Below are 24,110 nucleotides of genomic sequence, written 5' to 3'. Positions count from 1 at the left end.
GTTCGTAAAGACGAATTTTAAAATGGCACCAGACTTGCTCAAATGAAAATGCCCAAATTGAATGAAAGTTGCGTACATATCTGGGGATCACTCACGTAAATTGGCATAATTTTCTGAGTTACCTACAGAGAATTTTGCCCAGATTCGTGACAGCAAAGAAATCTGAAACTGCGCAGTAATCCAAATCTAGTATGAACTTTACTATCAACGACTTTACTTGGCACAACAAAACACAAAACTAAGATAAGGAGAGGTTGCTACAGTAGTAAACAACTTCCAAGACACAAAATAAAAACAAAGTACTGTAGTAAAAACCATGGGTTGTCTCCCATAAGCGCTTTTCTTTAACGCCTTTCAGCTAGGCGCAGAAAGTGTGTATCAAGTATTATCAAGAGACGAAGTGTCAACATCATAATTTGTTCTAATAATAGAATCAAAAGGTAACTTCATTCTCTTTCTAGGGAAGTGTTCCATACCTTTCTTGAGAGGAAATTGATATTTTATATTACCTTCCTTCATATCAATGATAGCACCAACAGTTCGAAGAAAAGGTCTTCCCAATATAATGGGACAAGATGCATTAAATTCAATATCCAAGACAACAAAATCAACGGGGACAAGGTTATTGTTAACGGTAATGCGAACATTATCAACTTTCCCCAAAGGTTTCTTTGTAGAATGATCAGCAAGATTAACATCCAAATAACAATTTTTCAGCGGTGGCAAGTCAAGCATATTATAGATTTTCTTAGGCATAACAGAAATACTTGCACCAAGATCACATAAAGCATTACAATCAAAATCATTGATCCTCATCTTAATGATGGGCTCCCAACCATCCTCTAGTTTTCTAGGAATAGAGGCTTCGCGCTCTAGTTTCTCTTCTCTAGCTTTTATGAGAGCATTTGTAATATGTTGCGTGAAAGCCAAATTTATAGCACTAGCATTAGGACTTTTAGCAAGTTTTTGCAAGAACTTTATAACTTCAGAGATGTGGCAATCATCAAAATTCAAACCATTATAATCTAAATCAATGGGATCATCATCCCCAATGTTGGAAAAAATTTCAGCAGTTTTATCACAGGCAGTTTCAGCAGTTTTAGCAATTTCAGGCAGTTTCTCGCGCTTTGCATTAGAAGTGGAAACATTGCTAACACCAATTCTTTTATTATTAATAGTAGGAGGTGCAGCAACATGTGTAGCATTAGCATTACTAGTGGTGGTAATAGTCCAAACTTTAGCTACATTCTTCTCTTTAGCTAGTTTTTCATTTTCTTCTCTATCCCACCTAGCACGCAGTTCAGCCATTAATCTTATATTCTCATTAATTCTAACTTGAATGGCATTTGCTGTAGTAACAATTTTATTTTCGATATCCTCAGGTTTAGCAGCCATTTTATTAATTAAAGAAGATTGTGACACCGACATGTATGAGATTCGGTTTTCAGCATTTGCAAGTTTAGTTTGCAACCCAGAAATCTCCATATTCAGATTTTCAAGTTGATTTCCTATATTCTTCAACAAGGTAGATTGTTCATTCATAGTTTTAGTAAACAATTTATTTTGCTCATATTGTGATTGCATAAAGCTCTTGGTAGATCTTTCAATTTCTAACATCTTTTCCTCATTAGGTGAAACATATCTACCATAAGAGTTACCATTAGCAGGATATGGCCTAGAATTTTGAGCAACCAATGAGGCTAACGGAACATTATTAGGATCAATATTAGTCCTATCATTCACAAGCATAGACATAATAGCATCAATCTTATCACTCAAGGAAGAGGTTTCTTCGACAGAATTTATCTTCTTACCTTGTGGAGCTCTTTCTGTGTGCCATTCAGAGTAGTTGATCATCATATTATCAAGAAGCTTTGTTGCTTCACCAAGAGTGATGGACATAAAGGTACCTCCAGCAGCTGAATCCAATAAATTCCGCGAAGAAAAATTTAGTCCTGCATAGAAGGTTTGGATGATCATCCAAGTAGTCAGTCCATGTGTTGGGCAATTTTTAACCAAAGATTTCATTCTTTCCCATACTTGTGCAACATGTTCAGTATCTATTTGTTTAAAATTCATTATGCTACTCCTCAAAGATATAATTTTAGCAGGGGGATAATATCTACCAATAAAAGCATCCTTGCATTTAGTCCATGAATCAATACTATTCTTAGGCAGAGATAGCAACCAATCTTTAGCTCTTCCTCTTAATGAGAAAGGAAACAATTTCAATTTAATAATATCACCATCTACATCTTTATATTTTTGCATTTCACATAATTCAACAAAATTATTAAGATGGGCAGCAGCATCATCAGAACTAACACCAGAAAATTGCTCTCGCATAACAAGATTCAGTAAAGCAGGTTTAATTTCAAAGAATTCTGCTGTAGTAGCAGGTGGAGCAATAGGTGTGCATAAGAAATCATTATTATTTGTGGTTGTGAAGTCACACAACTTAGTATTTTCAGGAGTACCCATTTTAGCAACAGTAAATAAAGCAAACTAGATAAAGTAAATGCGAGTAACTAATTTTTTTGTGTTTTTGATATAGTAAACAAGATAGCAAATAAAGTAAAACTAGCAACTAATTTTTTTTGTATTTTGAGTTAGTGCAGCAAACAAAGTAGTAAATAAAACTAAGCAAGACAAAAAACAAAGTAAAGAGATTGGGAAGTGGAGACTCCCCTTGCAGCGTGTCTTGATCTCCCCGGCAACGGCGCAAGAAAAAGAGCTGTTGACGTGGGAGTTGAAAATCTTTGTGATGTAACTTTTCTTCGTTCCCCGGCAACGGCGCCAGAAAAAGAGCTTGATACGCGTACAACACGCGTCCGTTGGGAACCCCAAGAGGAAGGTGTGATGCGTACAACGGCAAGTTTTCCCTCAGTATGAAACCAAGGTTTATCGAACCAGTAGGAGCCAAGAAGCACGTTGAAGGTTGATGGCAGCGAGATGTAGTGCGGCGCAACACCAGAGATTCCGGCGCCAACGTGGAACCTGCACAACACAACCAAAGTACTTTGCCCCAATGAAACAGCGAGGTTGTCAATCTCACCGGCTTGCTGTAACAAAGGATTAGATGTATAGTGTGGATGATGATTGTTTGCAGAAAACAGTAAAACAATATTGCAGTAGATTATATTTCAGTATAGAGAATTGGACCGGGGTCCACAGTTCACTAGAGGTGTCTCTCCCATAAGATAAACAGCATGTTGGGTGAACAAATTACAGTTGGGCAATTGACAAATAAAGAGGGCATGACCATGCACATACATATTATGATGAGTATTGTGAGATTTAATTGGGCATTACAACAAAGTACATAGACCGCTATCCAGCATGCATCTATGCCTAAAAAGTCCACCTTCAGGTTATCATCCGAACCCCCTCCAGTATTAAGTTGCTAACAACAGACAATTGCATTAAGTATTGTGCGTAATGTAATCAGTAACTACATCCTCGAACATAACACCAATGTTTTATCCCTAGTGGCAACAACACATCCATAATCTTAGAGATTTCTGTCACTTCCCCAGATTCACGGAGACATGAACCCACTATCGAGCATAAATACTCCCTCTTGGAGTTACAAGCATCTACTTGGCCAGAGCATCTACTAGTAACGGAGAGCATGCAAGATCATAAACAACACATAGACACAACTTTGATAATCAACATAACAAGTATTCTCTATTCATCGGATCCCAACAAACGCAACATATAGAATTACAGATAGATGATCTTGATCATGTTAGGCAGCTCACAAGATCCGACAATTAAGCACAATGGGGAGAAGACAACCATCTAGCTACTGCTATGGACCCATAGTCCAGGGGTAGACTACTCACACATCACTCCGGAGGCAACCATGGCGGCGTAGAGTCCTCCGGGAGATGATTCCCCTCTCCGGCAGGGTGCCGGAGGCGATCTCCTGAATCCCCCGAGATGGGATTGGCGGCGGCGGCGTCTCAGTAAGGTTTTCCATATCGTGGCTCTCCGGTAGTGGGGGTTTCGCGACGGAGGCTTTAAGTAGCCGGAAGGGCAGGTCAGGGGGCCACACGAGGGCCCCACACCACAGGTCGGCGCGGCCAAGGGCCAGGCCGTGCCGCCCTAGGGTTTGGCCACCTCATGGCCCCACTTCGTCTCCTCTTCGGTCTTCTGGAAGCTTCGTGGCAAAATAGGACCATGGGCGTTGATTTCGTCCAATTCCGAGAATATTTCGTTACTAGGATTTCTGAAACCAAAAACAGCAGAAAACAGCAACTGGCTCTTCGGCATCTTGTTAATAGGTTAGTTCCAGAAAATGCACGAATATGACATAAAGTGTGCATAAAACATGTAGATAACATCAATAATGTGGCATGGAACATAAGAAATTATCGATACGTCGGAGACGTATCACGCACCACCAAAAATGCGCCACAGAAAGTTGTTTTGTGGCGCACCAGGCACGGTGCGCCACAGAAATAGCTTAATTTTGTGGCACACCAACAATCCATGCGTCACAGAAACTTGGTGGGGCCAGCCCCAATCATTGGTTTCACTACTTCTGTGGCGCACAGGACCACGTGCGCCACAGAAATAAGACATTCTGTGGCGCACTGGTCCTGGTGCGCCACAGAATTAAGACTTTCTGTGGAGCACGTGGGATGGGTCGCCACAAAAACAACACATTTCCGTGGCGCACATGAGTTCCATGCGCCACAGAAGTTTTTTTTTGGCTCACCACGCAACTCCACCCCCCCTGTGGATCGCCTTTTTTACCTCTCTAAAAAATAAAAGAAATAGATAGAAATTTCAAAAAATAAAATCCTTCGAGATTCCCATGTATTATGTCATCTAGCATCACTGAAATTTAACAAACATGAATTTCGACTTTTTTTGCAAAATTGCGTTGCAAAATCATCAAACTGGTTTTCTGGTCGCATACGAACTCGAAAAAAACGCACAATATATCAAAATGTTCCCACGAAAATTCTACATCCGAATTCCCCAAAACTCCCTTGGCTCTTGACTTTTTCCAAATTTGTAAGACAATATGTTTGTTCCATAATTGTTTTGTTTCTCCATGGTATCTGCACGTCCTGACTTTGGAATAAAGGCAACTTCACCTTCACGCTGAACAAGGTCAACATGGACGGTGTCAGGCCAATCGTACAATCTTGGAAGGAAAACCTTGTTCTGCATCCACTTGATGTTAGTCTTCTTCATCGTCGTCGTCAATGTGCCGGTAAACAATGTCCTCCCCTCTAGGTCTTGTATCTTCTCCCACTCCATGGTGTGCTCATTCAGTTTGACAATGTTGATTGGTGTCCCACGACGTACGATAAGGACGGCTATCAGCTCGCCATGGTCGGACTTGACCAAGTAGCTGTCATCATGCTCGAATTTAAAACTTCTAGGCTTCTCGAGAATGTTCAATCCTTCATCGTGTTTTCTCTCGTCGTACACTGCTAATGCGTCGTCCCTATTCAGCAGGCGTCATGGAGAACCGGGTTACTGCAGTCCTGCGATGCCCAAGAGCATGGTCCGTCGCAATCAGAGCTCGTGTAGCTCCACTCCCCCCACACGTCGATTTCGTTGTTTCAGATGGAACGGCTGATTTCGAGCCAGCCATACCGCGAGTGGATGCCGAACATGGTGCGGACACCGTCGTAGACGACGGAGTCGAACGTGGGCCGGTCGTGCTTTGGTAGTTCGAGGACGTCGCCGGAGAGAAGTTGGGCGTCTAGGATTAAGTGCTCTCGGCAGAGCGTCAGATGTTGCGCGGTGGCGCCGATGATCCCGGCGTCAGGAATATTGAGCGTGCAGGCGGTCTCGAAGTTCTTGTGATAGTAGGGGCTGTAGTACCGCACGTTGGTGGTTCCATCACTGGTGGTGTTGAGGAGCAGAGGGGAGATCCACGCCGGGTAGAAGGGCGCCCGGGCACGGGCAGATTGCCATTGCCGGCACACCAATCCGAAGCTCGGGTGGCTCAACCACTTGAGATGATCTAGGATCCGGACAAGTACCTTCACCGGGAGAGATGACCAGTCATGTGACAGCGATGTCATCGCCTCCATCTCCTCGTCAAGGTGAGCTCGCGCAGTATCCGGTATCCGGGCCTTTATGATTGTTACCGCCAGGCACCGGGCGAGCTAAAAAATACTAGAGACACGATAATTTGGACGCTAAACCGATGGGGGCGGTTATGGAGGAGATCAGATCGCTAGCGGAGTAAATGTAGGGGATTGGATCCGACTTGGACTGGAATAAGAGTACCGGTAGTTTGTTTCCTTTTTTACGGAAAACATGTGGAGATCGAGTCGGACTCAGTATGAACGTATGATTGAAGTGCCCTAGAGACACGTCGTACCTTACACGAGAGAGAAAGAAAGAGTTCCGTCCAATTTTGCGTTTAGGGATGGCAACCACTTATTTTTCGTACCTGGAACATTTTCGTACTTCAATCAAACAGTTCCTATGTACATGTTTACTATTTAGGGATGGCCACCACTTCTTTTTTCCGTAGACTTCGATTACGAAGCGGATTCGCACTAGTATAAAATAGGCCTAATGTCGCAGGCTGTAAGAGCCTTTTGTCGCGGGCGGTTAGCCGGGACAACGGAGGCGCGACAAAAGGCCCAATCTTTTGTCCCGGCCCGCTTACCACCCACGACAAAAGGTTCACCACGTGGCAGTCTCGTGGCGCGCAGGGGACACCCCTTTTGTCGCGGGTGGTAACACAACCCGCGACAAAAGACTCTCTACGTGATGCGCGCAGGACACTGCTCCTTTAGGGTTTAAGGGGTGCAGTCACCCCCTGCCACCGCCCCCCCCCCCCCTTTTATTTCATTTTTTCATTTCAAAATAAATTTTCATACATTTGTACGCTACTACAAGCTGTACACGTTCATTCATTATATATAGACCGAGCAAACAAATATTCGAAGGAAAAGCCATTCGTAGATTCTCCTTACATATACATGGAGCTCACGACTACCAGGACTGTAGCCCATCGTCTATTCGAACTATTACACGGGGATCATGACCAGGTCCTACATTGATTAAATAAGCCTCTTTCGTCTATCATTTCTCTCATCAGAAGTCCCGCCACTTCCTCTGCAATTTCTAGTAGGTGTTCGTGTGGTTGGAGCTTCTCCCGCATGAACTCGACCTATATAGGAAAATGAGATGAATATGATTATATCAATCTTGATAACGAAATATTGATGATAATAAATTAAAGTTGTGAATGTTATTTCTTACGTTGAATCTATTATCGTTCTTCTCAGTGGTTAACATGCGAATGGACTCGCAAACATAGTATCCACATACACTAGTAGGAAAACGCTTATAGGTGGGACTTAGTTCTGTGGCGCACCACAAAAAATGCGCCACAAAAAGTTGTTTTGTGGCGCACCAGGCACGGTGCGCCATAGAAATAGTTTAATTTTGTGGCGCACCAACAATCCATGCGTCACAGAAACTTGGTAGGGCCAGCCCCAATCATTGGTTTCACTACTTCTGTGGCGGACAGGACCACGTGCGCCATAGAAATAAGACATTCTGTGGCACACTGGTCCTGGTGCGCCACATAATTAAGACTTTCAATGGCGCACGTGGGATGGGTTGCCACAAAAACAACACATTTCCGTGGCGCACATGAGTTCCATGCGCCACAGAAGTTTTTTTGGCTCACCATGCAACTCCACCCCCCCTGTAGATCGCCTTTTTTACCTCTCTAAAAAATAAAAGTAATAGATAGAAATTTCAAAAAAATAAAATCCTTCGAGATTCCCATGTATTATGTCATCTAGCATCACTGAAATTTAACAAACATGAATTTCGACTTTTTTTCAAAATTGTGTTGCAAAATCATCAAACTGGTTTTCTGGTCGCATACGAACTCGAAAAAATGGACAATATATCAAAATGTTCCCACGAAAATTCTACATCCGAATTCCCCAAAACTCCCTTGGCTCTTGACTTTGTCCAAATTTGTAAGACCGTATGTTTGTTCCATAATTGTTTTGTTTCTCCGTGGTATCTGCACGTCCTGACTTTGGAACAAAGGCAACTTCACCTTCACGCTGAACAAGGTCAACATGGACGGTGTCAGGCCAATCGTACAATCTTGGAAGGAAAACCTTGTTCTGCATCCACTTGATGTTAGTCTTCTTCATCGTCGTCGTCAATGTGCCGGTAAACAATGTCCTCCCGTCTAGGTCTTATATCTTCTCCCACTCCATGGTGTGCTCATTCAGTTTGACAATGTTGATTGGTGTCCCACGACGTACGATAAGGACGGCTATCAGCTCGCCATGGTCGGACTTGACCAAGTAGCTGTCATCATGCTCGAATTTAAAACTTCTAGGCTTCTCGAGAATGTTCAATCCTTCATCGTGTTTTCTCTCGTCGTACACTGCTAATGCGTCGTCCCTATTCAGCAGGCGTCATGGAGAACCGGGTTACTGCAGTCCTGCGATGCCCAAGAGCATGGTCTGTCGCAATCAGAGCTCGTGTAGCTCCACTCCCCCCACACGTCGATTTCGTTGTTTCGGATGGAACGGCCGATTTCCAGCCAGCCATACCGCGAGTGGACGCCGAACATGGTGCGGACACCGTCGTAGACGATGGAGTCGAACATGGGTCGGTCGTGCTTTGGTAGTTCGAGGACGTCGCCGGAGAGAAGTTGGGCGTCTAGGATTAAGTGCTCCCGGCAGAGCGTCAGATGTTGCGCGGTGGCGCCGATGATCCTGGCGTCAGGAATATTGAGCGTGCAGGCGGTCTAGAAGTTCTTGTGATAGTAGGGGCTGTAGTACCGCACGTTGGTGATTCCGTCGCTGGTGGTGTTGAGGAGCAGAGGGAAGATCCACGCCGGGTAGAAGGGCGCCCGGGCACGGGCAGATTGCCATTGCCGGCACACCAATCCGAAGCTCGGGTGGCTCGACCACCGCACATGATCTAGGATACGGACCAGTACCTTCACCGGGAGAGATGACCAGTCATGTGACAGCGATGTCGTCGCCTCCATCTCCTCGTCAAGGCGAGCTCGTGCAGTATCCGGTATCCGGGCCGTTATGATTGTTACCGCAAGGCACCGGGCGAGCTAAAAAATACTGGAGACACGATAATTTGGACGCTAAACCGATTGGAGCGGTTGTGGAGGGGATCAGATTGCTAGAGGAGTAAATATAGGGGATTGGATCCGACTTGGACTGGAGTAAGAGTACCGGTAGTTTGTTTCCTTTCTTTACGGAAAAGATGTGGAGATCGAGTCGGACTCGGTATGAACGTATGATTGAAGTTCCCTAGAGACATGCCGTAACATACACGAGAGAGAAAGAAAGAGTCCCGTCTAATTTTGCATTTAGGGATGGCAACCACTTCTTTTTCGTACCTGGTACATTTCCGTACTTCAATCAAACAGTTCCTATATACGTGTTTACTATTTAGGGATGGTCACCACTTCTTTTTTCCGTAGACTTCGATTACGAAGCAGATTCACACTAGTAGAAAATAGGCCTAATGTCGCGGGCTGTAAGAGCCTTTTGTCGCGGGCGGTTAGCCAAGACAATGGAGGCGCGACAAAAGGACCAATCTTTTGTCCCGGCTCGCTTACCACCCATGACAAAAGGTTCACCACATGGCAGTCGCGGGGCGCGCAGGGGACACCCCTTTTGTCGCGGGTGGTAACACAACCCGCGACAAAAGGCTCTCTACGTGACGCGCGCAGGACACTGCTCCTTTAGGGTTTAAGGGGTGCAGTCACCCCCTGCCACCGCCCCCCCCTTTTATTTCATTTTTTCATTTCAAAATAAATTTTCATACATTTGTACGCTACTACAAGCTGTACACATTCATTCAATATATATAGATCGAGCAAAAAAATATTCGAAGGAAAAGCCATTCGTAGATTCTCCTTACATATACATGGAGCTCACGACTACCAGGACTGTAGCCCATCGTCTATTCGAACTATTACACGGGGATCATGACCAGGTCCTACATTGATTAAACAAGCCTCTTTCGTCTATCATTTCTCTCATCAGAAGTCCCGCCACTTCCTCTGCAATTCCTAGTAGGTGTTCGTGTGGTTGGAGCTTCTCCCGCATGAACTCGACCTATATAGGAAAATGAGATGAATATGATTATATCAATCTTGATAACGAAATATTGACGATAATAAATTAAAGTTGTGAATGTTATTGCTTACGTTGAATCTATTATCGTTCTTCTCACTGGTTAACATGTGAATGGACTCGCAAACGTAGTATCCACATACACTAGTAGGAAAACGCTTATAGGTGGGACTTAGTTCTGTGGCGCACCACCAAAAATGCGCCACAGAAAGTTGTTTTGTGGCGCACCAGGCACGGTGCGCCACAGAAATAACTTAATTTTGTGGCGCACCAACAATCCATGCGTCACAGAAACTTTGTGGGGCCAGCCCCAATCATTGGTTTCACTATTTCTGTGGCGCACAGGACCACGCGCGCCACAGAAATAAGACATTCTGTGGCGCACTGGTCCTGGTGCGCCACAGAATTAAGACTTTCTGTGGCGCATGTGGGATGGGTCGCCACAAAAACAATACATTTCTATGGCGCACATGAGTTCCGTGCGCCACAGAAGTTTTTTTTTGGCTCACCACGCAACTCCACCACCCCCCGTGGATCGCCTTTTTTACCTCTCTAAAAAATAAAAGAAATAGATAGAAATTTGAAAAATAAAATCCTTCGAGATTCCCATGTATTATGTCATCTAGCACCACTGAAATTTAACAAACATGAATTTCGACTTTTTTTGCAAAATTGCGTTGCAAAATCATCAAACTGGTTTTCTGGTCGCATACGAACTTGAAAAAAAACGCACAATATATCAAAATGTTCCCACGAAAATTCTACATCCGAATTCCCCAAAACTCCCTTGGCTCTTGACTTTGTCCCAAGTTGTAAGACCATATGTTTGTTCTATAATTGTTTTGTTTCTCCGTGGTATCTACACGTCCTGACTTTGGAACAAAGGCAACTTCACCTTCACGCTGAACAAGGTCAACATGGACGGTGTCAGGCCAATCGTACAATCTCGGAAGGAAAACCTTGTTCTGCATCCACTTGATGTTAGTCTTCTTCATCGTCGTCGTCAATGTACCGGTAAACAATGTCCTCCCCTCTAGGTCTTGTATCTTCTCCCACTCAATGGTGTGCTCATTCAGTTTGACAATGTTGACTGGTGTCCCACGACGTCCGATAAGGACGCCCATCAGCTCGCCATGGTCGGACTTGACCAAGTAGCTGTCATCGTGCTCGAATGTAAAACTTCCAGGCTTCTCGAGAATGTTGAATCCTTCATCGTGTTTTCTCTCGTCGTACACTTCTAATGCGCCGTCCCTATTCAGCAGGTAGAGGAAGCCGTCATGGAGAACCGGGTTACTGCAGTCCTGCGATGCCCAAGAGCATGGTCCGTCGCAATCAGAGCTCGTGTAGCTCCACTCCACCCACACGTTGATTTCGTTGTTTCGGATGGAACGGCCGATTTCCAGCCAGCCATACCGCGAGTGGACGCCGAACATGGTGCGGACACCGTCGTAGACGATGGAGTCGAACGTGGGCCGGTCGTGCTCTGGTAGTTCGAGGACGTCACCGGAGAGAAGTTGGGCGTCTAGGATTAAGTGCTCCCGGCAGAGCGTCAGATGTTGCGCGGTGGCGCCGATGATCCTGGCGTCAGGAATATTGAGCGTGCAGGCGGTCTCGAAGTTCTTGTGATAGTAGGGGCAGTAGTACCGCACGTTGGTGGTTCCGTCGCTGGTGGTGTTGAGGAGCAGAGGGGAGATCCACGCCGGGTAGAAGGGCGCCCGGACACGGGCAGATTGCCATTGCCGGCACACCAATCTGAAGCTCGGGTGGCTCGACCACCGCAGATGATCTAGGATATGGACCAGTACCTTCACCGGGAGAGATGACCAGTCATGTGACAGCGATGTCGTCGCCTCCATCTCCTCAAGGTGAGCTCGCGCAGTATCCGGTATCCAGGCCTTTTTGATTGTTACCGCCAGGCACCGGGCGAGCTAAAAAATACTGGAGACACGATAATTTGGACGCTAAACCGATGGGAGCGGTTGTGGAGGGGATCAGATCGCTAGAGGAATAAATATAGGGGATTGGATCCGACTTGGACTGGAGTAAGAGTACCGGTAGTTTGTTTCCTTTCTTTACGGAAAACATGTGGAGATCGAGTCGGACTCGGTATGAACGTATGATTGAAGTTCCCTAGAGACATGCCGTAACTTACACGAGAGAGAAAGAAAGAGTCCCGTCTAATTTTGCGTTTAGGGATGGCAACCACTTCTTTTTCGTACCTGGAACATTTTCGTACTTCAATCAAACAGTTCCTATGTACGTGTTTACTATTTAGGGATGGCCACCACTTCTTTTTTCCGTAGACTTCGATTACGAAGCGGATTCGCACTAGTAGAAAATAGGCCTAATGTCGCAGGCTATAAGAGCCTTTTGTCGCGGGCGGTTAGCCAAGACAATGGAGGCGCGACAAAAGGACCAATCTTTTGTCCCGTCCCGCTTACCACCCAAGACAAAAGGTTCACCACATGGCAGTCGCGGGGCGCGCAGGGGACACCCCTTTTGTCGCGGGTGGTAACACAACCCGCGACAAAAGACTCTCTACGTGACGCGCGCAGGACACTGCTCCTTTAGGGTTTAAGGGGTGCAGTCACCCCCTGCCACCGCCCCCCCTTTTATTTCATTTTTTCATTTTAAAATAAATTTTCATACATTTGTACGCTACTACAAGCTGTACACGTTCATTCAATATATATAGATCGAGCAAAAAAATATTCGAAGGAAAAGCCATTCGTAGATTCTCCTTACATATACATGGAGCTCACGACTACCAGGACCGTAGCCCATCGTCTATTCGAACTATTACACGGGGATCATGACCAAGACATACATTGATTAAACAAGCCTCTTTCGTCTATCATTTCTCTCATCAGAAGTCCCGCCACTTCCTCTGCAATTCCTAGTAGGTGTTCGTGTGGTTGGAGCTTCTCCTGCATGAACTCGACCTATATAGGAAAATGAGATGAATATGATTATATCAATCTTGATAACGAAATATTGACGATAATAAATTAAAGTTGTGAATGTTATTGCTTACGTTGAATCTATTATCGTTCTTCTCAGTGGTTAACATGCGAATGGACTCGCAAACGTAGTATCCACATACACTAGTAGGAAAACGCTTATAGGTGGGACTTAGTTCTGTGGCGCACCACCAAAAATGCGCCACAGAAAGTTGTTTTGTGGCGCACCAGGCACGGTGCGCCACAGAAATAGCTTAATTTTGTGGCGCACCAACAATCCATGCGTCACAGAAACGTGGTGGGGCCAGCCCCAATCATTGGTTTCACTACTTCTGTGGTGCACAGGATCACGTGCGCCACAGAAATAAGACATTCTGTGGCGCACTGGTCCTTGTGCGTGATACGTCCAAAACGTATCTACTTTCCCGAACACTTTTGCTATTGTTTTGCCTCTAATTTGTGTATTTTGGATACAACTAACACGGACTAACGCTGTTTTCAGCAGAACTGCTCTGGTGTCTCGTTTTTGTGCAGAAATCCAACTTTCAGGAAAATCCTCGGAATTTATGCCAAAGGTCCTATTTTTCCAGAAGATTGATGGAGCTAGAAGGGCAAGCCAGGTGGAGGCCCGAGGGCCCCACACACTAGGCCGGCGCGGCCCAGGAGGGGGGCGCGCGGCCCTAGCGTGTGGCCCCCTCGGCCGGCCTCCGACGCCCTCCTTTGGACTACTTAACGCCTTCGACCTGAAAACGCACGGGGGGTTAGAAGAAATCGCCAGAAACCATCCAGTACGCCGCCACCGTCGCGAAACTCCGTCTCGGGACCAGAAACTCCGTTCTGGCACTCAGCCGGGACGGGGAATTGGAGGAGATCATCGCCATCATCACCACCGACGCCTCTCCATCGACCAGCCATGTTTCCCCCATCCATGTGTGAGTAATTCCCCCGCTGTAGGCTGAAGGGGATGGTAGGGATTGGATGAGATTGGTCATGTAATAGCATAAGATTGTTAGGGCATAGTGCCTAGTGTCCGTAATTGGTACTTTTATGATATTGTTGCAACTTGTTATGCTTAATGCTTGTCACTAGGGCCCGAGTGCCATGATCTCAGATCTGAACATGTCATCAATTCATGATGATATTCATTGCTTTATGATCTTACCTGCAAGTTGTATACACGTATTGTTGTCCGGAACCCGAGGCCCCAAAGTGACAGAAATTGGGACAACCGAAGGGGAAGGCAGTGATATAAGGATCACATGTGTTCACGGAGTGTTAATGCTTTGCTCCAGTGCTCTATTAAAAGGAGTACCTTAATTTCCAGTAGATTCCCTAGAGGCCCGGCTGCCACCGGCTGGTAGGACAAAAGATGTTGTGCAAGTTTCTCATTGCGAGCACGTACGACTAAATATGGAACACATGCCTATTGATTGATTAGTACTTGGATACCGTTTTATTATTATCTGCAAATGCCCTGCTTGATTGTTACATGAGTTTCTCTCATCCATGCAACGCCCGTTCATCCATCCTTGTGCCTACCGTATTTTAATCCTGCTGTTTACTATAATCACTACTGATGTCTTTGTTACTCTGCTACTGTTATTTCACTACTGCTACTGCTATAAAACTGTTACTACTGATAAACTCTTGCGAGCAAGTCTGTTTCCAGGTACAGCTAAATTGACAACTCCGCTGTTAAGGCTTTCAAGTATTCTTTGTCTCCCCTTGTGTCGAATCAATAAATTGGGTTTTACTTCCCTCGAAGACTGTTGCGATCCCCTATACTTGTGGGTTATCAAGACTATTTTCTGGCGCCGTTGCCGGGGAACATAGCTTTATTTGCAAGTTCACTTGGATTGATATTGTTCGCTGCAAATTCTCCATCATGGGTAAACCTCGCGATCCTAAAGTCACCATATTACCATCCACTACAAGAAAAGGTACAACTCTGAGTACCTCTGCTGCTCTTGATTCACCATCTGTGATAGATAAACTTGTTTCACCACCACATGCTCACATGCTGGTACTTCTGCTAGATCTGAAAATTCCTCTCATAATTTTGATGATGCTTCTGCTGTGCTTGATAATGATGGTTCGTTAGGATCTTTTCTAGATGCTACAATTGCTAGGTCTAGACAAATTGAAAGTACTGAAACTCCTAATGAAAATGCTGCTACACCTGTTAATTCACCCGAGTCTGTTGAATACTCTAGTGATGATCTTGATGAAGATTATGTAGAACTTGATGATGATTTTATTGATAAATGCAATGCTACTACTGATGCAAGAAAAATTAAAAAGTTGCATGCACAACATACTGTTAGATATAAACTGTCTCCTGATCCTAAATTTGCCACATCTCCTATAAACATTAAGGATAAGGATTATGATTTTTCTCTTGATTTGTCTCATATATCTATTGTTGAGAAAACACCTTTTTGTGGTACTGAAAAAGAAAGTGCTGTAGAACACATGATTGAGATATCTACTCTGAGTAGCTTGTTTTCTGATGATGTTAAGAAGCGTACTTATTTCGTTGCTAAAATTTTCCCTTTTTCATTAAAGGATGATGCTAAAACTTGGTATAATAGTTTGCCACCTGATTCTATTAATAGTCCAAAAGAATTGCTTGATGTTTTCTTCCGGAAATACTTTCCTGCTAGTGCTCAACATATTGCTTTGCAGAGAATTTATAATTTTGATCAGGAAGATGGAGAGAAATTGCCTGAGGCTTGGGCTAGATTTTGCTCTCTTATTAGAGCTCGGCCTGAACATGATTTGGAAAAGCATGATTTACTTGATATATTTTATAGTGGACTAACCATTGAGTCTAGGGCATACCTGGATAGTTGTGCTGGTTGTGTTTTCAGGAAAAGAACTCAGGGCATTTGAAGAATTATTGGCTAGAATAGGCCGGAATCATGATGACTGGTCTACACCTGAACCAACCCCGACACCAATATTGAAGAAGAGGGGTATGATTAAATTAAATGATGAATATATGAGGGAAGCCAAGAAATCTCTTAAAGAGAAGGGTATTAAATCCGAAGATGTGAAGAATTTACCTCCCATAGAAGATTTATGTAAGATCACTCCCCCTTCATCCATGATTGAGGTACACTCCCTTGAACGCTTTACTAGAGAAGATATTCCATATTCAAAACCTCCTGCTCAATGCTTAGATGAGTTTGATAATTATATTGTTAAGCAAAGTAATTTCAATATGAGAGTAGAGAATCATTTAATGGAAAATTCTCGAGCTATTGGTGAATTGCATGTATTGTGGAGAGAACCTCCAATGATGTTAAGATGCTTGTTAAACATTTTCAAATGGTTCAAACTCAAATTGATCAACTCACTGAAGTGCAAAATGACTTGTTAAAAGATAATTCTAAAGAAAAACATGCTTATGAAGTAACAACTAGAGGCGGTGTTTCTACCCAGGATCCTTTACATCCTGAAGGGCATCCCAAAAGAGTTGAACAAGATTCTCAATGAACTGAAACTACTGCTCCATCTAAGAAAAAGAAAAAGAAACATAAAACTGTTGTAGAATCCTCTGAGCCTGTTAATGATCCTAATAATATTTCTATTTCTGATGCTGAAACTGAAAGTGGTAATGAACATGATAAAGATAATGATAAGAATGATGCTTCTGATAAACAAGAGGTTGAAGAAGAACCTAAAAAGCATGCTAAAAATAAAAAGTATACTAAAGAAGATTTATTGCTAAGAAACATGGTAGTGAAAGGGAACCTTGGGTTCAAAAGCAAATGCCTTTTCCTGCTAAAAAACTAAAATCAAAGAAAGAAGAACACTATAATAAATTTTGTGATTGGATGAAACCTTTATTCCTGCAAATACCTTTGACTGATGCTATTAAATTGCCTCCTTATTCAAAGTATATGAAAGATATTGTCACTAACAAAAGAAAAATTCCTAATGAGGAGATTTCCACTATGCTTGCTAATTACTCTTTCAATGGTAAGGTTCCAAAGAAGCTTGGCGACCCAGGTATACTGACTATTCCTTGTTCTATTAAGAATAATTATGTTAGAACTGCTCTATGTGATTTGGGAGCGGGTGTTAGTGTTATGCCTTTTTCTCTTTACAAGAGACTTTATTTAGATAAGTTGATACCGACTGATATATCTTTGCAAATGGCTGATAAATCTACTGCTATTCCTGTTGGTATATGTGAGGATGTTCCTGTTCAAGTTACTAATAACTGCTTGATATTAACTGATTTTGTTGTGTTGGAAATGCCTGAAGATGATAATATGTTTATTATTCTTGGGAGACCTTTTCTTAACACCGCAGGGGCTGTTATGATTGCAATAAAGGAAAAGTTACTTTCAATGTCGATGACAAGGAGCATACCGTTTATTTACCCAAGAGGATTGAGAAAGCATGTGGAGTTAATACAATTTCTAATGTGAGAACTATCAAAGTGGGAACTATTGATTGTCCAATATATGAGCCTAAAGAAGAATATCAAACTCTTGTGATTCGATCCATATCAATACAATACAAGGTAACATGATTGATTTGAGGTTTAATTCTTCTTATGCTATGTAAAATTTATTTGGTGGCAAGACTTGATCAACCTTGTTAACAAATTCATTTTATATGCATAGAGGAACTAAACAACATCTCTTTCTTCCTCCACTTGATCTACTTGCTGTAGCACTTTTGTTTTGCAAAGTTCTTTAGTTAATTAGAGATTTCAAAATCTTTTTCTGCCCAGTAATAATAATTTTGACACCCAGAAATGTGCATTTTTCAAAGTTTTCAAAAATTCACAAAAATTATACCATTGGTCCTATTTTTCGACGAAGCACCTGGGAGCAACTGGGGATGACCAGTGGGGCACCCCAGGGTGGCACCCCACAGGCCGGCGCGGCCAGCAAGGGGGGCGCGCCACCCTGTTGTGTGGGCCCCTCCTTTCCCCACCACTTCATCTCTTTCTCCCATTCTCTTCTCTCTCCCGAAAAAACTCGCACCAGATTTCTCTCACTCGCATTTCTGCTCAAGAGCTCAAGATTTCTCGATCTCTTTGCTCAGCCCAGATTTCTATCTGAAATTTGGCACATTTGCTCTCCGGTATGTGACTCCTCCGATTATCCAAGTAGAATTTTGTTTGGTGGAGTATATCTTGAATATTTTGCTGCTGTAGGTAACATGTTTAGTGAGCTTGCATGCTTGTTCTAAGTGGTGGAAACTAGTTTTGATGCATGTTTAGTTCTCTAGCAAGTTCCTATAGTAGTTCCCCTCAATTATATGTCACCAAATCAAATTTTATAATGTTTGTTGAAAAATTTCAGAAAAGGAAGATGGATAATTGTAACTTTGGAGAAGTATTTGAAAGAGAGACGACAAGCACGGGGAGGCCCTCAAGGTCATCTACCCGATTCAGGCAATCCTATAATGAGGACCTCATCGCACCGAGTTTCGCACCCGAAGAGGACAATGGAGTCCCTAACGCTTCATCCTTCCCATGTTATGACTTTTTGAGTAATGCAGGGTTGTTGGATGATTTCTTGACCCTCGTCAGTAAGGCAGGCTTAACCACCTACATGGGAGATGAGAGTGAGCAATACTACATGCTCACTAAAATCTTAGTGGAGAGCTTCTGTTGCGGTCAGAAACCCACCGGCGAGCAGCGACGGGCAACACAGTAGAGCCGGGAGGCTCCCAGGACTGCGGCTGGCCCTGGTCCCTCCGAGCGACGGCCCGCAAAGACTCGGCACGCACGTCCGATGCTGGTGCAAGGGCGTGCCACCTGACCTATACCTGGTCAGGAAGGTGATGGATGTGCCTCGCTTAGTTTCCTGCATGGCATATACGTAAACATTAAATACGAGCCTCGATCGGCTCTCAGGTTGTCCTGTGAATCGGCTCAAAGAGCCGATCCACCCATGATTCGCACGAGGTGTACGAATATATGGTGGTCCTGCTTGATCAGAATAAAGCTAAAACGACCTACTACGATTTAGGGTTTTCACCACATAATCGGAACATCCTACTCGTGATTGAGCCTGGCGGCCACGCACGGTGATCGTAAGCCGTCCCTAGACAAGGCCTAAAAACCAACACGAAGTTGATCCCCGGAACATCCTGTCTAGGGCTAGCAAACTACACCCTACGTGCCACTGGATCCTTCAACCCTTTGTAAGGCCTAACTATGCAGATATTAAACTAATCCTTGAAGAACAAGGAGCAACCATAACGGATCGGATCTACTAAATAATGATCAAGCGGGGTGCTGCCCCTACACCTGAGATAGGTGTAAGGGCGGCTAGATGTCTAAGGGTTGCACGACGACAGCATATGATACGATGAACAATGCTAACCCTAACACATCTAAGATAACTACGTTGTTCGCCATCAAAAAGGATTCAGTACGAGCAACGCATGAACAACGAATAAACTCGTACTGCCTAGATCGCAAGATGCGATCTAGGCAGCATGATGCTTACCCGGAAGAAACCCTCGAGACAGGGGAGTTGGCGATGCGCCTAGATTGGTTTGTGGTGAACGTGATTGTTGTTTATTTCATAAACCCTAGATACATATTTATAGTCCGTAGACTTTCTAATCGTGGGAATAATCCCAACCGGGCACGAGCCAAACTCTATCTAACCGACACGTATCCTACTATATTACAGATACACGGGCAAACTAGCCCAAATTTTGCATATAAGGCCGATTCACGTATTTCTTCCATGTATATTCTTCAAGCCCATCTTGATCGCGGCCCACCTCTGACTCGGTCAAATTCTGGTGATAACACATGCCCCCCTGGTTTTGGAATTGATAATTCCAAAATCACTCTGCTTTTCTTCGTCGGGTCATGTTGTGGCAGAGCAGAACCGTCGCAGTATCCTTCATCATGATGCCTTGCCTTCTCGACTTCTATGCGCGATCTGGCAAATTTATTCCTGTTGGGCACCATCTCCTTGGAAACTGCTGTGGCATTGAATCTCCACTATATCCCCTTTATTTAACTGCTCTGAACCGTTCGCCACTTTACCCTCCTGCTCCGTACTAGCCATCGGCAAAAAACCCCCATTCCTCCGTAGCCATGTCTTCTTCCTCCTCCTCCTCTTCTGCCTCCTCGAACCTCTCCTACGTATCATCTCCCTTCCGTGAGCCGACGCCAGAGTGGGGCTCGTTGGCGGCGCACGACATCCTCGCCCCAACGACGTGGGACAAGGAGGAACACGACTCCTCCATCTGGTCCGAGGATGACAAATCCTTGACTGATGGAGAGGGCGACCTTCAATTCCTCATCGACGGAGAGGAGGAGGCGGAGAGCGAGGACGACCGCTTCTCCTGGGACGATTTCACCTCCTCCGAGGAAGAGGTGGAGGAGGACGACGACGACCCCCTCGAAGGTTACCCACCGGCGAAGCGACTCCGCGCCTGGTGGGACGACGACAGCAATGACGACGATGAGAAAGACTAGGCTCCCGTAGAAGGCTACGGGAGCAACGATGAGGAGCCCATCAGCAGCTGCGCCGGCGGCAGCGATGACGACGACGAGGGCAGCAACGGCCCTTAGATCAGGGACTAGTAGTAGTAGTCGGCTTTTGTTCTTTCTTTCCTGAGCAATCGGCTCTTTCTTTGTAAGAAATCCCACTATTAATGAAGAAAATATTCCCCAATTAATTTTGCTTTCTTGTCAACCTTGCCAATCGTCGAACGAAGTCGCGGTACAGAGAGCCGATGGCAGGGCATCAGCTTGTACTATAAACGCGATTTGAGGCCAAGCCGTTACCTATTCACGCGGTCCAACAGGTCTAACTCACGTCCAAACCATCCTCCAACCTTAAACGCGCAGATTGAACTCCTCAACAAACCCACTAGGAGATTCATCCCAAATATCATGATTACTGGTCTGAAACCGATCTGTTAACCTGCTTAATTGAGCCTGTTCCTCTAGAGTCGATAGCAATGCATCGGCTTTTATTATTCTGAAGTCGATGCCCGTGCATCGGCTGTATTCACATACTGTTGTCTCCACATGTTTTCTCAAGTCAATGTCTGTGCATTGGCTGTGATTTTTTTTTAACTGGCCGATTTAAAATCGGACTCCACACCTCACTGCCCATCATCCCACATGCTTGGGAAATAACTGGCCGATTTAAAATCGGCCTCCATACCTCACTGCCCATCATCCCACATGCTTGGGAAATACTTCTTGAGATGTTGGCCATTGACGGCCACTGGGAACTTCGCACCATCCAACTGTTCAATTATGTAGGCATTGCCCTTCAGAACCTGGATGACTTTGTAAGGACCTTGCCAATTAGGAGACCATTTGCCATATGCTTTATCCCTGGTTCCTAGTGGCAACACGGCTTCCCATACTAGATCACCAACTTGAAACTCCTTTGGTCTCACCTTCTTATTGTATGCCCGAGCTACCCTGGCTTTGTTCTCTTTAATCTTCTCCAACGACCAAAGTCTAAGTTCTGTTGCATCCTCAATAGTGTTACTCATCAGGGTTGCATACTCTTCAGGCGTCAGGTCATCCTGAAACATGACACGTCTCGATCCAGCCGTAATTTCCCAAGGTAATACGGCCTCCTGCCCATAGACAAGCTGGTACGGCGAAGTTTTTATAGCTCCATGGCATGACATGCGATAGGCCCACAAAGCTTCTGACAACGTCTCATGCCACACCCTAGGGTTTTCGTCGATCTTCCTCTTAATCAGCTTGATCAGGCTTTGATTGGATGCTTCGGCTTGCCCGTTGGCTTGAGCATAGTATGGAGATGATCGGATTAGCTTAATCCCCATGTCATCGCAGAACTTTCTGAATTCCTTAGAGATAAAAACCGAACCTCCATCGGTCGTGATGGTTTGGGGAATCCCGAACCTATGAATGACATGTTCTTTGACAAATTGGATAACATCTTCCGATTTTACCTTCTTCATGGGAACGGCCTCCACCCACTTGGTGAAGTAATCTGTAATGACCAAAATCCATTCATGTTTTTTACTCGACGCCGGATGGATTTTGCCGATCATATCCATGCCCCACCCTCGAAACGGCCAAGGCTTGATGATAGGGTTCATTGCTGATGCGGGTACCATCTGAATCTTCCCGAACATCTGGCACGCTTGGCACCCCTTGTAGTACTTGAAGCAATCTTCAAGCATGGTGGGCCAATAAAACCCTGATCGCCTAATTAGCCACTTCATCTTATGAGCCGACTGGTGAGTTCCACAGGCGCCTTCATGCACCTCATGTAAGAGCCGATTAGACTCAGTTGGTCCCAGGCACTTGAGTAGTAACCCTTCCAACGTCCTGTAGAACATGTTGTCTCCTATGAGGACATACTTCATGGCCTTGTATCTTATCCGTTTAGGTGCCCCCCGAGCCGAATCTTTTAAGTAATTGAAGATTTCGGCTCTCCAATCATCCAATTCCAGGAACTGCACCTGAACTTCTGACCCGTCTGATACGTCCTTATAGCCTGACGCCATTTGTGCGAGATCGTTGGCCTCGGTGTTTTGGGATCTTGGGACCCAATTAAAGTTGATGTACCGAAACTGTGTCATCAACTCACGGCATTCCATCCAATATGGGAAAAGCGATTCACTCTCGCACTTATATTCATCCGTGAGCTAGTTAATCACCAACTTTGAGTCTCCAAAAAGCTCTACCGCTTCTGCCCCGGCTTCCAGCAGCAACTCCATTCCCTTACGCACTGCCTCATATTCAGCGACATTGTTGGTGCAAGGGGTAGATAGTCTGATGGAAAAGGAGTATGTTGCCCCCCGAGGCGACACGAGCAGAATGCCGATGCCACAACCATCGTCACAAGCCGATCCATCGAAGAACATAGCCCACGCACGTATAGATAGTGCTGCTATATTGGTATTGATCCGTTCAGCTATAAGATCGGCCAACGCTTGTCCCTTGACTGCTTTCGCAGGCTGATACCGAAGATCGAACTCCGACAACGCAAACATCCACTTACCAAGTCGGCCTTTCAAAACAGGGGCCGACAGCATGTGCTTGACAACGTCTGACTTGCAAATGACGATGATCTCTGCCGTCAAAAGGATGTGATGAAGCTTGGTGCAGGTGAAGAACAGGCAAAGGCAAAGCTTCTCGACCTCAGGATACCTTGTCTCCGCGTCCAACATCCTTCAGCTGAGGTAGAAAACGACCTTTTCAACACCCTCATAGAGTTGCACCACCACCGAAGCGATGGACGTGTTAGCTACTGACAAGTAGATATAGAACGGCCTGTCTTGTTGGGGCGGAACTAGCACAGGCGGCGTTGTCAGATACCGCTTAATCTCATCAAACGACTGCTGCTATTCTGCCCCCCAGTGAAACTCGTCATCAGATTTAATTTTCACCAGTGCTATGAATGGCTCGATTCGTCCTGACAGATTAGAGATGAATCGTCGGACAAAATTGATCTTGCCGATGAGACGTTGGAGCTCCTTCTTCGTGGTGGGCGGCTGCATGGTACGCACTGCCTCTTGAATTTTCAGGCCGATCTCAATTCCCCGTGCATGAACCAGAAAACCTAGGAACTGACCAGCCGTCACACCAAAAGCACACTTCTTCGGATTCATTCTCAGCCCGAACTTCCGAGTTCGGTCTAGGATGCGCCGTAAATCATCCAAGTGTCCCTCCATGGAGACAGATTTGACTACCACGTCGTCGATGTAGATTTCCACCAACTTGCCGATCAGATCGTGAAATATATAATTCATGGCTCGTTGGTACGTTGCACCAGCATTCTTCAACCCAAAGGTCATGACTACATATTCAAACAAGCCTACGGCCCCTGGTACTCTGAATGCGGTCTTGTGTATATCTTCTGGAGCCATGAAGATTTGGTTATAGCCGGCGTTGCCATCCATGAAGCTCAACACCTTGTGGCCAGCAGCTGCATTGATCAACGTTTCTGCCACAGGCATCGGATACTCATCTTTTGGAGTGGCTCTGTTGAGATCTCGGAAATCGATGGCCACACGCCATCGGCCGTCCTTCTTC

General features: G+C 44.9%; 2 protein-coding genes and 1 pseudogene across 2 annotated transcripts; all 3 read right to left on the bottom strand.

The window, feature by feature from the left end:
* Positions 1-4,977: 4,977 nt before the first annotated feature.
* LOC127303900 (uncharacterized) lies at positions 4,978-6,062 on the bottom strand. Its single transcript, XM_051334614.1, has 2 exons — positions 5,620-6,062; positions 4,978-5,467 (listed from the first exon to the last, which is right to left on the bottom strand). The coding sequence occupies exons 1-2, from the start codon at positions 6,060-6,062 to the stop codon at positions 4,978-4,980; spliced, it is 933 nt and encodes a 310-aa protein (XP_051190574.1).
* A 1,869-nt stretch (positions 6,063-7,931) lies between these two features.
* LOC127303899 (uncharacterized) lies at positions 7,932-9,016 on the bottom strand (annotated as a pseudogene).
* A 1,869-nt stretch (positions 9,017-10,885) lies between these two features.
* LOC127303898 (uncharacterized) lies at positions 10,886-11,980 on the bottom strand. Its single transcript, XM_051334613.1, has one exon. The coding sequence runs from the start codon at positions 11,978-11,980 to the stop codon at positions 10,886-10,888; it is 1,095 nt and encodes a 364-aa protein (XP_051190573.1).
* Positions 11,981-24,110: the final 12,130 nt, after the last annotated feature.

The sequence above is a fragment of the Lolium perenne genome, chromosome 5 (assembly GCF_019359855.2).
Source record: "Lolium perenne isolate Kyuss_39 chromosome 5, Kyuss_2.0, whole genome shotgun sequence".
In the NCBI taxonomy this organism is placed as follows: domain Eukaryota; kingdom Viridiplantae; phylum Streptophyta; class Magnoliopsida; order Poales; family Poaceae; genus Lolium; species Lolium perenne.
The sequence above is the reverse complement of the archived record's forward strand: the minus strand, read 5'-3'. Positions and strand labels throughout refer to the sequence as shown.